This window comes from Lepus europaeus, chromosome 5 (assembly GCF_033115175.1).
Source record: "Lepus europaeus isolate LE1 chromosome 5, mLepTim1.pri, whole genome shotgun sequence".
Taxonomy (NCBI): domain Eukaryota; kingdom Metazoa; phylum Chordata; class Mammalia; order Lagomorpha; family Leporidae; genus Lepus; species Lepus europaeus.
The window spans coordinates 31,433,759-31,449,758 of NC_084831.1; the positions used below are offsets into that span (position 1 = coordinate 31,433,759).

A 16,000-nucleotide genomic window follows, 5' to 3' on the forward strand; every position below is an offset into this window, starting at 1 on the left:
GAAGATGTCTCTCTTTGGCAGTTCATTTATTCAGCAAGACTTATAGAACACAGACTATGAGCCAAGCACCCTGCTTGGTGCTGGGTACAGACAGAAGAGCAAACCAGGCATGGTCCTGGCCTCATTGGGCTTACAGCCTAGTACGGGAGACAGTCAACAAAACAAGTTAATACACAAATGGATACACAGGGCAAATTTCTCATGAATGGAAAGAAGGGGGGGGGCTTTGAGAGAGATCATTCAAGTACAGTAGTCAGGGAAGGCCTCTCAGAGGAGGTGACATTTAAGGCAAGGCTTAAGAGTCTCGAGGACTCAGGCAGAGAGAAAATAGCATTCTAGGCTAAAGGAAAAGCACATGCTGGAGCTGGAATGTTGAGAAGTGAAGGCAGGCCACAGGGGCAGCAGCACAGGAGCAAGTCTGGAGAGAGCTTGGGTTTTACCTCCATTCTTAAAAAATGCTTTAGAACGTTATTTGAAAGAGTGACAGATGGAGAGGGAGAGACAGAGAGACAGAGATCTTCCATCTACTGGTTCACTCCCCAAATGGCCACAATGGCTAAGGCTGGGCCAGGCTGAAGCCAGGAGCCCAGAGCTCCATCTGGGTCTCCCACATGGGTACAGGAGCCCAAGTACTTGGGCCATCTTCCACTGCCTTCCCAAGTGCATGAGCAGGGAGCTCGATCGGAAGTGGAGCAGCTGGGACTTGAACCCGCGCTCTGATAGGGGACGCCAGCCCCTGATTTTACCTTGAGATGAGGCAGAGTCACAGGCAACAGAGGAAGCGTTTTTAAGCAGAGTTGATGCATGATGACCTGCACGTGCCCAGTGCTCTCTGGCTGCTGTGGGAACGGACTGGCAAAGACTGCAGGCCAGGCCAGGGCCCTGCAGGGCAGCTGATGCGGCCTGACCGGGATGGTGGCTGTGGGTTCAGATGGAAGTGGATGGGCTCCAGAGATGTTTAAGTAGAATCGATCGGAGGTTTCCAGGACTAAAAAGCTTTACTGGATGTCTGCAATGACCCCAACGCTGTGGTGGGAGTCGGCGACTCGGTCCAGTAGGCTTGGGAACAGAAGGGGAAGTGGCGAGGTGTGAGCCCTGGGAACAGCCACTTTGCCCCACAGTGTCTCAGGGGAACCAACCCCGGATCAGCCAAGACACAGGAGGTGCTGGCTCAGGGCTTCCTTATGCGTGTGCTGTCCACGGACTCTGGGGCTGGTATCTGCAGAGGAAATGTAGGCTAGGAAGCTGCCGGGACTGCAGCAGTGCCTGGACAACAGGGGGCGCAGGAGAGCAGGACGGAGGAGGCCGTCCCCAGCCTTAATGGCACCTTGGGTGGGAGAGCCCGCCCTCCAGGGCTCCCAGCCCGACCTCCTGTCGCTGTCACACATCACTGGCACTGGACCATCTGAGAAGGGGGCAGCAGGAGGAGGAGGGGGAGGAGTCCTTCCTGTCCCGTGTGCTCCTTGGTGAGGAAGGTGAGGCTGGCCTTTGCCTCCTCTGTCACCTCCTCTGGTCGCCTCTCCTCACTCCTGGGAGCCTGTGTGACTGCCTTGCCCCCATCTCAGGGTCCCCTGTTCCCCCGCAGTGATCCCTCTGGGAAAAGACGCCCCCTAGGGGAAAGCAGCACTCGCCTCTGGGTCACTCAGATGGCCTCAGGTTCCTTTCCCGTTTCTCTGATAGAGCTCCCTCCCTCCCCTCCCTGGTGTTCTGCTCATTCTACTCCAGAGCCCAGGGCATCTCCTCATTGCCACCTGGGGGGTGGGGGGGGGGGTTGTTCCATGAAAGGGAGATACTGGGAGGGCCTCCCTGGGTGACAGCTCCAGATGAGCACCAGCGAGCTGCTAGGTCATGGGCTACACGGGGCTGTTGGGTGTGGCCCAGCTGGTGAGGGGCAGGGCACTGGGATGCCCCCCCCCCCCTCCCGGGGAGCAGGCATTTACCCATGAGCCCAAAGTGTTTCTGCACTTTTTCAGCTGGCGAGGCCTGCCTGGTCCTATGAGTGCCAGGCCAGTCTGCTGCTCCCCTGGGTGTGGGGCCTGGGCCATTTGTGCCCTCTGCTAGAGGGCGAGAGCTGGCTCATGAAACGGCCCCTGGATAGCGGCTGTGTGGAATCCTGGCAGAGCGGGATCTCAGGCCCTCGACCCACGGGTGACCCTGCAACGCTGAGCCGCCTCTGGTTGTCCTTCCTCCTGCCTGGGTTCGTGGTTATTTTTGTTCATCCCGACAGCCCTTGGCCGTTCCAGCAGTCTGGGCTCTGGGAGCCTGATGCAAGCCACACGGTGCAGATGTCTGGTGCTGAGTCCCTAAAGGATTCCTCTCTGGGCGCCATCATGTGGGGCCATGGCCCTTGCCCACTGTGCACCCGCCGGGAGGGACCACATGCCTGGAGGATGGTGACAGGAAGGGCAGGAAGCTCAGCCCGGGCTTGCCTGGGAATGCTGTCTGAGCCCTGGGGGCTCAGTTTCGCCACTGTCCCCAAAGCTCCAGGGGCTTGTCGGATCAGCAGTGTGCTGCAGAAGGTGGTGCCTGCAGCCCGGGCCTCCAGTCTTCACACCGTGGCTGTGGGGTCTGAGAAGGTGTCTGTCCTGTGGTCAGTGCCAGGGAGCAGGCCACAGGCAGGCAGGGGCACAGAGGGCTCCCTGGGGACTTCTTGGTGGTTCCTGCTGAGTTACTGTCTCCAGGAAATGAGGCAGTCACCGTGTTCTGGCCCCCAGGGGACAGGCTGCAGCCGGCCAGTCATTGTCCCTAATGGGGCCTGTCCTTTTGTAGAATCCACCTGCCTCGGCCCCGGTAGCTGAAGCTTCGTTCCCAGAGCCAAGAGTCATGCCTGCTGCCCCATGCATGCCGGGCAAGAGAGGGCTCTGGGTATTGCCCTGAGGGGCTCTTCCAAGATTCATCCATGCAGGTGAGAACCCGGACTGAGGGTCAAGACCAGAACAGCTCCAGCACTGCTGGGCGGGCGAGCCAGGAGGGGTGGAGAGGAGGCGAGGCGGACGGAAGGAGGGCGTCTTCCCACAGGGGCCAGTCTGGGGAGCTGTGCATCAAAGGCTGTGCCGTTTTTACAGCTCTTGGAGAAAGACTCTCCCTCACTTCTGGCTGGGGGCCTTGGGGGGCGGGGCGGGGCACCAGCTCAGAAAGCCCCAATTTCTGTGATTTCAGAGACCCAGGAGCGGTAGCGCACGGCTCCCACAGGCCTTCCAGCCGGCCCCAGGGAAGACGGGCTGGGCTCGGGAACAGCCACGTGAGAAGCAGACCCCACAGCGTCAGGGGATGTGGGGGAGGAGGAGCGCGGGAGGGGAGCCACATGGGTGCTCCTGGCAGCTCTGCTGCTGGGGCCTGCGGGGACAGGGGCGGCTGGCCTCTCCAAGGCATGAGCCCTCCGGGCGGACGATGCCCCGCGACTGGGCAGCAGATGCCTCCGGGCCGGCAGGACGGCGCCAGCGGCTCTGCGCACGGGAGTGGTTCGGAGGCTGGAGATGGGGTAGGCGGGAGAGGAGGCGCTGGGGAGGACGGGGCCGGGCACTCTTCCCAGGATGGCAAGCTGACTGCTGAGGGCCGGCAGCCCTGGGCAGCTATGGAAGAAGGACCAGGGCCAGGCAGGGAAGGCTAGTGGGCCAGCAGGCATGGGCGACGGCTCCATCTCAGCTGCGTAGCTGTTGAGGTGCGACAGAAGGCGAATCCGGACGGGGTCTGCACGGCTGCTGGGCCCTTCCAGGACCCCCAGGTACCTGATGACCTCGGTGAGGCACTCCCGAAATCCAATGCTCCGGAAGTCCACGGCCAGGGCTCGGGCATCAAAGAATCCTGCAGAGTGAGGGACAGCGAGGGGATGCAGGTGGAGGGTGGAGCACTGAGCCTGGAGTCAGACTGGGTTCTGAACCTGCCCCACCCCAGTGCCTGCATGACCTTGGGAATGTTCCCTCCCTCACTGAGCTCCAGTCTCCGTCTATGAGGCGGGAAGGAAGTCCCCCAGCTAGGATGAGGGGTGGTGGGTTGCTAGAGTCAAAAGTGAGCTCAGTCAGCCAGGAAACACTGCACACTGGATCGTTTTCATCACAACCCAGGATTAACACAAAAAGGTGACTTTGTGGTCAAGATGGCTTGATTAAGTAGACCCTCGCCAGGTGTGAAAAGGCTGAGCTGGTGGAGGCGCTGGGACAGACCTGCCCTGCTGATGGGGGCGGGTTCAGGGAGGGGAGGTGGCTGCTACAGCTAGCAGAGCTGGGAAGTCTCTCACAGAAGGCTACAGAGTGCAGCAGTGAGCCAGACATCTTTGGAAGCCAGCAGAGCTGGGTTCAAATCCCGGCTCTGTCACTTAATGAGCAGCCTGGCATGGACAACTCTCTTCATCAGCTGGCCTCAATTCCCTTAGCTGTAAATGGGGTAATGGCAGCACCTGCTGCACGGAGCTGAGAGGGTGAAATGATGAAAGGGTGCTCGGCAAATGCTCAATCCGTGGACTCTTGCTGTCACTTATGTTACTGGTGTGGCTGCTGCTGGTAACCAAGTTTGCACCCCCTGCTCAAAAGACAGGCTAGAAAGCAAGACCCCCCCACTGGTCCTCCACTGCTGCCACCAGCCAGGGGTCTGCTCTTGGGCCTGATGTCAGTAGGTGAGAACCAGGTGGACTGCCCACACAGGTACTCAGAGCTACCTGCTGCTCTGCACCTGCTCCTCTCTCCATCACTGGGCCAGCACGGGCCCGTGGTTGTGACAGCAAATATCTGGTTCTGGTGCTTAGCTGAGACCCCCATGGGGGACAGCTTGGCAGGTGACCACGTTTGGAGTCAGGCCATCTTACAGGTGAGCCCTTGCTCTGCTGGGTCCTTAGTCACATGACTTCAAGCAAATCCATTTCCCTTTCTGTGCCTGCTGAGTTCTTACTGAGTAATTAATTGCATTACATGATTTACTCCTCATAAAACCCTCTTATTATTTCCCTTTCAGAGATGATGTAATCGAAGAATAGAGATGTTAAATGATTTGTCCAAAGCCATAGAGTCAGTAAATACAGCCAGGATTCAAATCCAAAGCCTGCGCTCCAAACCACAATCCCCTGTCTTCCCATTGGCCCTGGTGACACCCCACCCCCACCCCCCAGGTAGTTGTGAGACTGTAAATGAAAGCATTCTGAAGACCGAAATGCCACCCACACGGTAATCACTACATGTCTCTTAATAGGATTACCACGAATTAATCTGAAATCCCCCCTCCTGTCTCCACTATTAGCGACGCATTCCTTTAGCAGAAGTTTTCCAAAGGGCCACCAGCATCAGAATTCTCAGGCCCAGGACTCTACCTGTCCCCAGGTGGCTGCACACTGAGGCTTGAGACGCATCTGGTTGAGCTACTTAAATTGTACCTGTCAGGGCAGACATTTGGCATAGCAATTAAGATGCCACCTGCAGTCCATATCAGAGTGCCTGGGTTCAAGTTTCAGCTCCACTCTCAATACCGGTTTCCTGTTAATGTGCACCTTAGGAGGCAGCAGGTGATGGCTCAGGAATTTGGGTTCCTGACACCCTCATGGGAGACCCAGGTGGAGTTCCAGGCTGCTGGCTTAATCTTGGCTCAGCCCAGCTCTTGCTGTTACATTTGGGAGTGAACTAATAGATGGGAGATCATTCTCTCTCCTTGCCTTTCCAATAAAAAATAAATTAAAGCCTCGGAAATAATGAAGACTAAGAACTGTAGCACCTGGGTCTCTGTGGCAAAGGTCTGTGGCGCTTTCAGGGTTTCCCAGTTGTGAAATCATCAAACACATGGAGAAGCTTCACGCACACAGAATTTCTGTTTGTCTGGAAGACTTTTTAGAGCCAGGGATCCTTGAGGCAGGGACCACACCTACTTAGCTCGAGGCCGACTCCCCCCACCCCCTGTACCTAACTGTCCTACAAACAACCCCAGCGTGAGAAGAGCACGGGTACCTGTCCCGCCAGTGGCGTGCAGCATTTTCAAGTGATCCACTGTCATCTGCAAGACCTCCGCCTTCTCCAGCTTGGAAGAGCCCTGCGTGGACGGAGGCAGAAGGGCGAAGGGTCAGGCTGATCTCTGGCGCTCACCTCCCCTGCCCGTCGTCACTGGCACGCACTGTCTCCATTTTCTCAGCTTCTTCCCACTCTGCCGCTGCCTGCAACTGAGCTCCTGCATGGCCAATGTCTCCGAATCTGCAGGATTCTCTTCGGCTCGCGTCTTGGTCCACCTGCCCCCTGGACTGTCGACTGGCCTCCCTGACACCCTCTGCTCCCTCAGCTGCCAACGACACCACTTCTGGGTCCCCCCTTCAGCTTGCCTCTTGCTCTGCCTGTCCCTGATCACAGCGGTGCTTCCAGTGGGGGCTGGCCCACGTCTCACTCTGCCTGCTCTGCCCGTGGAGCACGCCTACCTCCATGGCTTCGCCCACCATCACCCGAATGCCATGCGTGCACACCCACTCGCCTCCTGGACCAGCTCTCTTGAGAGTTCAGCCTCAGACTCAGCATGCCCATCATCTAGCTCAGCACCTGATGGCGAAGCTCCTGTTCTTCCTCTTCTCTCCCCCCAACCCCCCGCCCAGCGTTTCCTAAGCCTCTGGACCACCTGGGGGTCAGACCCCTCTGTGAGCCCCCGGAGGGCAGACACCAGGGCTAGGTCAGGGCTGGACCTGGAGGGCTGTGGTGAACACATGTAGAATGATTTGTTCTCACCAGCATCCGGGAAGGCAGATGACCTGTGACCTCTGGAGCACAGGGTGAGACTCTCCGAGGTCCTCTGACCCCCCACAGTGGCCCCTTCCCTGAGCACGGGTGATGACGCCGTGCCCGGTCCTGGGGAAGCCTGTCCTGGGTTTTCCATAGAACTCTGGACCCCACCGCTCTGGGCTCCAGTTCTGCTGTGCTGTTTACTGAGCTGTGTGCTGTGGCCTAAGTGACTTCACTTCTCTGGGCTTCCGTCGCCTTCCCTGTGCAGTGGGCGTGCTAATTCAGGGTCACGCTGAACATTCAGTTCAACAGAAAGACGGCCATAAAGTCACAAGCCCTGGACACCTCCCTAAGTACAAATTCTCATTCCTCCTTATCCCTGAGCCGGCGATGATAGTAAGCACACCACCACAACACCACAGGCAGCTGCAACTTTATCTGCCCCTTCTCAGCACATCCTGCGGCACCATAGGGCCCCCACACATACCTGCTTCTCGAACGCGGTGGGCACCAAGCGCCTCAACTCAGAAAGGCTGCTGTTGATGCGGTCTCGGCGCCGTTTCTCTATGATCTGAAAAGTACAGATGAGGCTGCTACCAGCAGGTGCTTCGCCACGCTTGCTTGTTTCACATCAACACATCTTGTCCCTCGACATACTTTCGCGGGGGAGGGGAGCCTAGTCTTACTTTACGAAAGCGGAAACCGCGCTCAGGGCGGCGGACTGCGATTTGCTCACAGCCACAATGCAAGAAAACGCAGAGCTGGAAGCAGAACGCAGATCTTTAGTTGTGGTCTGTGCCACATTTCACCAGCGGCACAGCCGGGCACCAACCAATCAAAATGCAGACACAAGTCCCAGTGCTGGGCAGGCCCCAGAGGCTGCTGCTGGGCCAGGGTCACCCCTTCTGTTGCTGGGTCCTGGGGAGGTCTGGGGTGTCCTAGGTACTGCTTTGTCCAGCTGTAGGCCTCTCGTTCAGTCTTCTCCCACTCACAGCACCATAAGAGAATACTGAGGCCAGGGCAGAAATTATGATCCCATTTTACAGATAAAGAAAATGAGGGTTGGAAGGATGTGGTTTGCCAAGGGCTTCTGGCTGGTCTCTGCCAGGTTCCAGGTCTCTGGGCTCCCAGGACAGAGGCACAAGTGCATGCCGAGGGAAGTGGGGCAGGATGGATGGACAGCAGCAAGCTGGGAGGCATCCTCCTGTCCCCTCCTGTCCACAGAGACAGAAGCTGCAGAGGGGGTGGTGTTGGGCACTGATCACTGATCCTCAGAACAGCCCTTCCTGGTCATCCAGGCACCATGCAGGTACACAGGTAAGAAAATGGCACAGACAGGTGCAGCAGCTTGCTCCAAGTCACCCTGATAGCTGCCTGCAGAGCCGGGATTTGAACCCAGGCAGTTTAGCTTCCGAGTCATATTTCTGACCAGCCCCCCCCCCGGGGGGGGGGCGGAGGGTTCAGGACAAACCTTTGTGGGGACACTCACCCCTCGGCGCTTCTTCCTGGCTTGCATCTGCGAAGGGCTGGGGGTGGACAGCGGCCTGGCCATCTGGCTGCAGGGGAAAGAAAGGCTAGCTTTTCAGAGCTGGGGGACCATCCCGCTGGCCTGGGCTGACCTCTGAGGCCAGGCTGTGGGCAGACTTGGCCTCCGCTGTCTCCCAGGCCTGGGGGAACTGCAGGGCGGCATGGGAGGGGCGCTGCTCCCTCTCTCCCCTCCTCTGAGCTCCCAGCTTCCCGCATCCGGGGCCCTCAGGGGCTTTTGCTCTTGGCCCCGACCTGGTAGACCTCGCCCCTCGCCCCTTGGGCTGCTTTGGGGGAGCTGTGATCCGCCTGCGGCCTGGCCGACTCCTGCAACCCGATCCCCAGGGGCGGGGCAGCCGAGGGCATGGGCGGCCGGGCTGGGCTGGGCAGCTTGGGTTTCAGAGGGAGCCGCTGGGAACGAGCGTGGAAAGAGCAGATGCCGCCGCTTCCCACGGACCGGGTGCGCCGGCCGCCCGCCCTCCGCCTGTCCTGCAGCTGCCGCCTCCTCCCACGCGGCGCGGCCAGGGGCGGGGGGGGGGGGGCAGCATCTGGGTCCCAGGCCCCTCTCTCAGGCTGGGGACACTGCCCTGGCCTCCCAGAAGGTTCCTGTCCCATAACGCCGGCCTTGGCTTCCTCCCGGGCTTTCCCTCTGCAGCCCTGGCTGAAGGAGGGATGTCTGCCCACAGCCCAGGGGCTCAGTCTCAGGACTTGGCTGCCCAGACTTGGGCCCAAATCAGCTCGGGCCCAACTGCTCCCCCTCTCAGCAGTTTTCCGCTCTGGAGGAGCCCTTGGAAAGAAGAGGCTGGCTGGGTGGCACGGAGGTGTCATCCTTTGGGTAGCCAGCACTTGGGAGTCACTAATTCAGGTCCCTGGCAGGTGCCGGGTGCCCTTGGCCACGCCCCAGCCCTCAGTCACTCAGCTCCCTGTAGTCACTGTGGAGACAGCTTTATTCACGGTGACTTCTCTGCCATTATGGAATGCAAGCTGCTACATACCTGAGCAGGAAGCCAAGAGCCTGCCCCCATCCCCACACCTGCTCCTTGTCCCCTGGGTCCCCAGCTCAGGGAAGGCTCCCGCAGATGCCAGCTCTGCAAGGTAGAAACCTGGCACCATCTTTGCCTCCCCCTGTGCCCTCACCTCCACTTCATCAAAACAGGACCCAGGCCCCCCTCAGACCACGCCTCTCCATGCAGCCCATCACCTGGCTCCTCCTCTCCCTGCGGCAGGCCTGTAGCCACCCTGCAGGCAGAGTAGACATTTCCAGGCAAATCTGATCTGACCATTCTTTTAGAATTCTTCAGTCCACTTCCCAGGGCTTTTAGGATCAAGGTCACTGCTTTGGGCCCTGTCACCTTCTAGACTACTCTCTTGCTCTGTACGCTGCAGCATACGAATGCATTAACTCCTTGCTGCTGTTGCACACACTGGTCCCCAGCCTAGAATTCTCCAGCCCACCCACCCCATCTCCCCAGCCCTAGTAACCTCAGCCATCCTTCAACTCAAACATCACCTCCCAGGGGAAGCTTTTCTGACCCCCTCCTACAAGGCATCCCTTGCTATATACTCTGCTAGCAACTTACACGCACAGCATGTATGCCAGCTGGTTTACATGTATGTGATTATTTGGTTAATGTGTATTTCGCCGACAAACCCCAAAGCTCCATGAGCCCGTGAACCCTTTGTGCTCCATCCACCATCACAGCCCCAGGACTCATCGAAGGCTTGGAACACAGCAGAGCTCATGGTAGTGCTTCCCCCTCCAGCCCTGGTTTTGGGCATTACTGGGGAGCAGGTAGGTGGGCACCACCCAGTCTGCATCCTGGGGCTCTATGGAAGGGGAGCTTCTGTGGCTCACAAGGAGGGGTCCAGCCCGGGTGACATCCCCTTGGCATCGGTGGTTGGATCCTTTTCATCAGCTGCTCAGAGAGGATGTTGTAGGAGAGACCAAATAGCACGCGTCAGATCCCACTGCCATGCTCCCGGCATTGTCTGGCCACATCTGGAAAAGGATACCTCTCATCCGAACATCTGGGCAAGCAGGGCTGGTAAGAGGCCTGGGAGGGCTCCTGGGAGGCCCAGGGCTCAGCCAGTCAGGCCCTGGGACCTGTAGGGCAGCTTGTTTATCAAGCATCCCTGGTTCCCTGGGGACAGGCCCAGGAGCCAAGGTACACTAAGAAACAGGGCCTTTGTTCTTCCCCAGCTGATAAAGCGGCTCTGCTCTCTCGGGGTATTGGGTTAGCCTTGTGCACGTCACTGCCCCTCAGCCTGAGCCCTCCTCAGGGACCATGTGGCAGGGCCTGGCACACCCATTTCAGGGCAAGGCAGCTCTGCCGTCCCTTTCTCTTCTGGTTAGCTTTCTTCCCTGCAGTATCATCAGCCCCCTCCCCTGCATCTCACAGGCCAACCTCACTTCACAGTTTTCTGGAGGCCACTCCATAGATTTCCCCCCTGGGAGCCTTAACAAAAGCCCCATTTTACAGATCAGGATGCTGAGCCCCAGGGAGCGAAAGCAGCTTGCCCAGCCTATGCAGCTGCTAAGGAGCGCAGCCAGCCTGGGAATCTGTGTCTTCTGGCTCCACATTCAGCATTGTTTTCCCTCCTAATTCCTACTTCCTGTCTGTCTGAATAGCCCTCCAGTCCCCTAGCCTCAAAGCTCCCAAGAGCGCAGCAGCCGGAGCTGCTCCCAGCCCAGGATCTGCCCGGTAGCAGAAGGTGTGGGAATGAGGCAGATTTTCACGAGCCCAGAGAAGAGAGGTTCACTTCCCAGATCCACTCCATGGGCCTCCAGCGGCCCCTCGCCAGAATTCCAGGGTGGTCTCTTGGTGGGGAGGCAGCTTTCCAGGTGGTCTCACTGCCAGTCCTGACCACCCTCAGCGCTGACACTACCCCCCGCCTGGAACTCCCACGGAACCTTTGCAGATGACCCTACTCATCTCACATGGACCCAAGGTGGGGTCACAATGTCCCAGATGTAGGGATCTCAGAGAGCACTGGGCCTACGTGTAAAATGAGAGAACTCCGCGAGGGGAAGGGATGTCCCCCTGGCCACAAAGGGAATAAAAGGCAAATTCAGGCACAGAGCCAGGTCCAGAGGCTTTCGATCCAGTGCAGTGTGTTCCAGACCACACTTCCATATCCACCTTTCTCACCTATTTCAAGTGAAGTGCTATTTGGACCATTTCACATTTAGGAAACAATGAGGTGACAGACACACGGGTTAAGAATCACACCTGGGGCCCAGCGCTGTGCAGCGAGTTAAAGCCCTGCCCTGATGTGCCCGTGTCCCATATGGGCACCGGCTAGAGTCCCAGCTGCTCCACTTTTTTTTTTAAGATTTTTATTTATTTATTTGACAGGTAGAGTTATAGACAGTGAGAGAGAGACAGAGAGAAAGGTCTTCCTTCCGTTGGTTCACTCCCCAAATGGCCGCAAGCGCCGGAGCTATGCCGATCCGAAGCCAGGAGCCAGGAGCTTCCCCCAGCCTCCCATGCGGATGCAGAGGCCCAAGCACTTAGGCCATCCTCTACTGCCCTCCCGGGCCATAGCAGAGAGCTGGACTGGAAGAGGAGCAATCGGGACTAGAACTCGCTGCCCATATGGGATGCCGGTGCCACAGGCAGAGGATTAATCTAGTGCGCCACTGCACCAGCCCCGCTGCTCCACTTCTGATCCAGCTCTCTGCTATGGCCTGGGAAAACAGTGGAAGATGGACCAAGTGTTTGGGCCCCTATATCTGTGTGGGAGACCCGGAAGAAGCTCCTGGCTCCTGGATTCAAATTGGCCCAGCTCAGGCCATTATGGCCATTTGGGGAGTAAAGCAGCAGATCTCTCTCTCTCTCTCTCTCTTTCTCTCTAAGTCTACCTCTCCAATAAATAAATCTTTTACAAAGTCACACCCAGTAATGCCACTTTCATATGTCCAGTCTTTTCATCAGACCGTGCACATAGTCTCATGCCCATGGTACCGCCTAACTGAATGGTGTCCCCTAAGATGGCAGCTTTTGTTGGAAGTCACCTTGTGCCAAGGTAAGGAGCTGTGTGTTCTACATGTTATGACCTCATCAAAGCTCACCCTGTTAGGCAAGAGATTCTGCAAGAGAGAAAACTGGGGCTCAATAGGGGGTAAGGTCACTTGCCCAAGCAAACAGCAGTGAGAGTCAAAGTCAGGTCCATGTGACTTCAAAGGCCACTGTGCATTGTGAGTGGTGTAGGAAGGACCCACAGACCTGACCTGGAGTCAGACATGTGGCAGGTGCTCATCAAGGGTTTGCAGAGGAGCAGGGGAGAGGTAGACGCTGGGTCTGGACCCAGCATGTCACAGCCAGGTTCAGCCAGGGCCCCTGGGGGACATTCCCACAGATGGGGCTGGATACAGCCATGAGGAAGATGTCCACCCTGCTCTTCACTCTCACATCTCTGAGTATAGGGATTTGCACCTGCCTCTGACCCTGGGTGGGGAGGGGGCTTGCTGGGCCCACCCTGTGGCCCTTGTCACTGCTTTGCCGTCTTTCTTTGTATGTCAAGTTCTTCTTCCATGAGGGCAGAGGCCACGCAGGATACATCTGGGCCCCTCCATGCAGCCCAGGGTCAGGGCCACAGCAGGCATCGTTCAGCACACCCTGAATTGAAAGCATTGATGTCTGCTGGGGGGAGGGCCCTCTGGGGATTGCCACAAAGAGGCATCTATAAGTCAGCCTCTGCCAGATGTCCAATGCTTCCCCTCCTCTCTAAGCGCGCTCTCTGAAAATGGGCTCTGGCAGACATGACAAAATGCTGTACGGGCAAGAAAACTCACGGAGTCTTTACAGCTTGGTTCCAATGCCACCACCTGCAAGAAGCGCTCCTTGCCATGCTTAGCTGTGAGTGACCCTCTCCCCGCCGGGTGTCCTCACAGCCCACAGTCTGTCCCTCCTTCCATCCTGTCCCTGGCTTTTGTGTGACCTGGCAGGTTACTGAGGCTGCAAACCTGCAGAGGACAGAAGCCAGCTCTGATCAGTCCAGCTCTCTGCCACTGGCTTTGGGCCTCTCATCTATGAAGACCCAATGACCACTGAGTCAGGGACCCTCCCCTCCCCCCACCCCAGGGTGCTAGATTCTCCCCTGCCCTTGCTGGGCACTGATTCAGAGAACTGCTTATCTAAATAGCAGTTTCTTTCTCTCTCTCTCTCTCTCTTTCTTTCAAAAAAAATTTATTTATTTTGAAAGTCAGAGTTTCAGAGAGCAAGACAAAAAGATCTTCCCTTCACCAGTTCACACCCCCAGATACCTGCAATGGCTAGCTCTGGGCCAGGCTGAAGCCTGAAACCCGGAGCTTCATCTGGGTCTCCCATATGGCTGGCAGTGGCTTAAGCACTTGGACCATCTTCCGCTGCCTTCCCAGGCCACCAGCAGAGAGCTGGATAGGTAGTGAAGTAGCCAGGACACAAACTGGTGCCCATATGGCATGCCAGCATCACAGGGGGTGGCTCAACCCACTACGCCACAATACTGGTCCCCTAAATAGCAGTTTCTGATAAACCATTTTTAAAAGGCTAATACGTTGCATAAGAAATTGTATCATATATCCCAACACTTAAGGTAGAGGACATAAGAAGGATTTATTGCCCTTCACCCTATTATAAGGTATAATTGGCAGTTGGTGGCATTTTACTAGAATTGGGATTGAAGTAGGATCCTCTGGTCACAGAAAACTGAGAGTTGTGGTGTAGCGGGTTAAGCTGATGCCTCGGTACACTGGCAGCCCACATGAGTGCTGGTTCAAGTCCTGGCTGCTGTGGTCTAGTACCTTGATAATATGCCTGGGAAAGCAGCAGATGATGAACCAAGTACCTGGGCCCCTACAGCCACATGGGAGACCCAGATGGAGTTCCAGGCTCTTGGCTTCTGCCAGTGAACAATCAGATGAAAGATCTCTGTCTTTCTCTCTCTGCCTCGCCTTCTCTCTGTAACTCTGCCTTTCACATAAATAAATAAATCTTTAAAAACAAACAAAAAAGAAAACAGTGCTGAAATTATTGAAATGCCCTAAATATGCCCCTACGAATGCACTGAATCACCCTTTAATTCTTTCCTAGAGAGTCAGCTCTGGAGCAGCCAAGCCTTCCCCTCCCCACCCCTGTTCTCCTGTACTGCACTGATGTGCAAACAGGCTTCAACAGAGAAACCAATCGCTCAAGGCCACATGGTGAGTTGGTGGCAGATTGGGGCAGGGACCCTGGCCTGTGGACTCCCAGTCAGTCCCACAGCTCTTTCAGGGGTGTATGTCCCACACTAAAGGCCTGTGCTAAACCCTAGACATAACATCATCTCACTTGATCGTCCCAACCCGCCTATGAAGCCGGCTCTATTATTTATACCCATCGTACAGTCGAGGAAATGGAAACTTAGAGTTCACAGAGCCAGGAGGCAGGCAAACTTCGCAAGTGCAATCTGTTCTATAGGCTTGAAGCAGGTCAGAATATAGACCAAGGGCTGAACGACTTGGGCAGTGGAGTGAGAAGTAGAAACAGCACTGGAAGTGGAATCGAAGCCCTCATAAGTCAGTTACTATTTTCTTCAGTACCAAACGCCAAACTCCAAAGTCCAATTCTGCTCAGAGGAGGCCAGACTCCTCCTGAAGCTTTTTGTGGACTGAAGGAGCACTGGACCCAAGCGAGAGAAAGGATGGTTATTCTGCAGAATCAGCAGACTCCGGACAGAGGGTGCGGTACCCAAGCCTGTGATGGTTTCAGCAAAACTGCCCACCGGTGCGCTCCACCTGAGGGACCCATCCCACCGGCCATCGGAGCGCCCGCCCGAGTGGACTCCGCTTGGGTCCCGGCATCTCCAGAGCGCACCAGGACCCCGGGCACGTGCGCGGCCCGCAGCCCAGCCCGCCCCTACCCCTACACGCCGACACCTGCGGGCCGCCGCACACACCTGCGCCTCCCTCGCAGCTCGCCCCTCGGCGCCGACGGCCGCCCCAGCTCGACCCTTACCTCAGCTCGCTTTCGCGGCCCACGTCGATGGGGCCGTCGGACTCGCCGTCCGAGCCGCTCGGCTGCCGGGGTCGCTTCATGGCGAGCACAAGCTGCCGGGTCCCAGCCCCGCGGCGCTGGCGGCGGCGGCTCCCTGTCCGCCAGTCGGGCTCCGCCCCGGCCCGCCCCGGCCCCGCCCCGGGGCGCCGCCACCGCCCTTTCCCAGGGCCCTTTCCTGCGCCGCAGCCCCGGGCGCCCCGGCGCCCCCGCGCCCCCGCGGTGACGCGCCGCCGAGCCGTGGGAAGGCCGCGGGCGGTCGCCGCCCCCACCGGCGGCTGGGAGGTCCGGCTCCGCTGCGCCGCCGCGGCCGCCGCTCTCTGGGTGGCCTTGGGCAGGTGCCCTGGGAGGCCCCGTGGCCAAGGGCAGGGATCCCCGCTTGTCCCTAGTTGGCCCGGTGCTTTCTGGCCTCCTGTAGTTCCGGCGGCAGCCGACACGTTTGGTTTTGCAAAGTTGATGGGGGTGACTGTGGCCTGACCCCTGGAGAATTCCCCAGGAGCTCCTCCCCAGGGGCCCAAAGCCGGTAGAGGGACTGCAGAAGCTGTGGCCAGGGCTCCCTAGGGGCCTGACTTGGGGGATGGGCGGGGTGGTGGCTGTGGTGGGAGTGGTTGGTGGAGAATCCCTGGAATCAGTTCCCAGTTGGACAAAGGCACAGCTGTCCTGGGCGGCCAAGAGCCCAAGAAGAGGGTTCTTAACGGGAGCCTGGGAGAGGGGCATCCTACCCCATACCCAGCAGATCAGGCTGTTTGCACAGGCAGGGACCCTGCTGCCCCTCCCCTGGGA

At 57.9% G+C, this 16,000-nt stretch overlaps 1 protein-coding gene across 1 annotated transcript; it reads right to left on the reverse strand.

Moving 5' to 3' along the window:
• Positions 1–1,968: 1,968 nt before the first annotated feature.
• Positions 1,969–15,261, reverse strand: HEYL (hes related family bHLH transcription factor with YRPW motif like). Its single transcript, XM_062193273.1, has 5 exons — positions 15,182–15,261; positions 8,170–8,236; positions 7,168–7,251; positions 5,928–6,009; positions 1,969–3,804 (listed from the first exon to the last, which is right to left on the reverse strand). The coding sequence occupies exons 1-5, from the start codon at positions 15,259–15,261 to the stop codon at positions 3,131–3,133; spliced, it is 987 nt and encodes a 328-aa protein (XP_062049257.1). The 3' UTR covers positions 1,969–3,130.
• Between the last annotated feature and the right edge of the window lie 739 nt (positions 15,262–16,000).

Bases quoted from the DNA above. Each gene is read 5' to 3' on its own strand.
- HEYL (XM_062193273.1), bottom strand. From the start codon at position 15,261: ATGAAGCGACCCCGGCAGCCGAGCGGCTCGGACGGCGAGTCCGACGGC. The intron at 7,252-8,169 runs GTGAGTGTCCCC...TGTACTTTTCAG, and splicing joins CCAGGAAGAAGCGCCGAGGG to ATCATAGAGAAACGGCGCCG. The intron at 3,805-5,927 runs GTACCCGTGCTC...CTCACTCTGCAG, and splicing joins GCACGCCACTGGCGGGACAG to GATTCTTTGATGCCCGAGCC.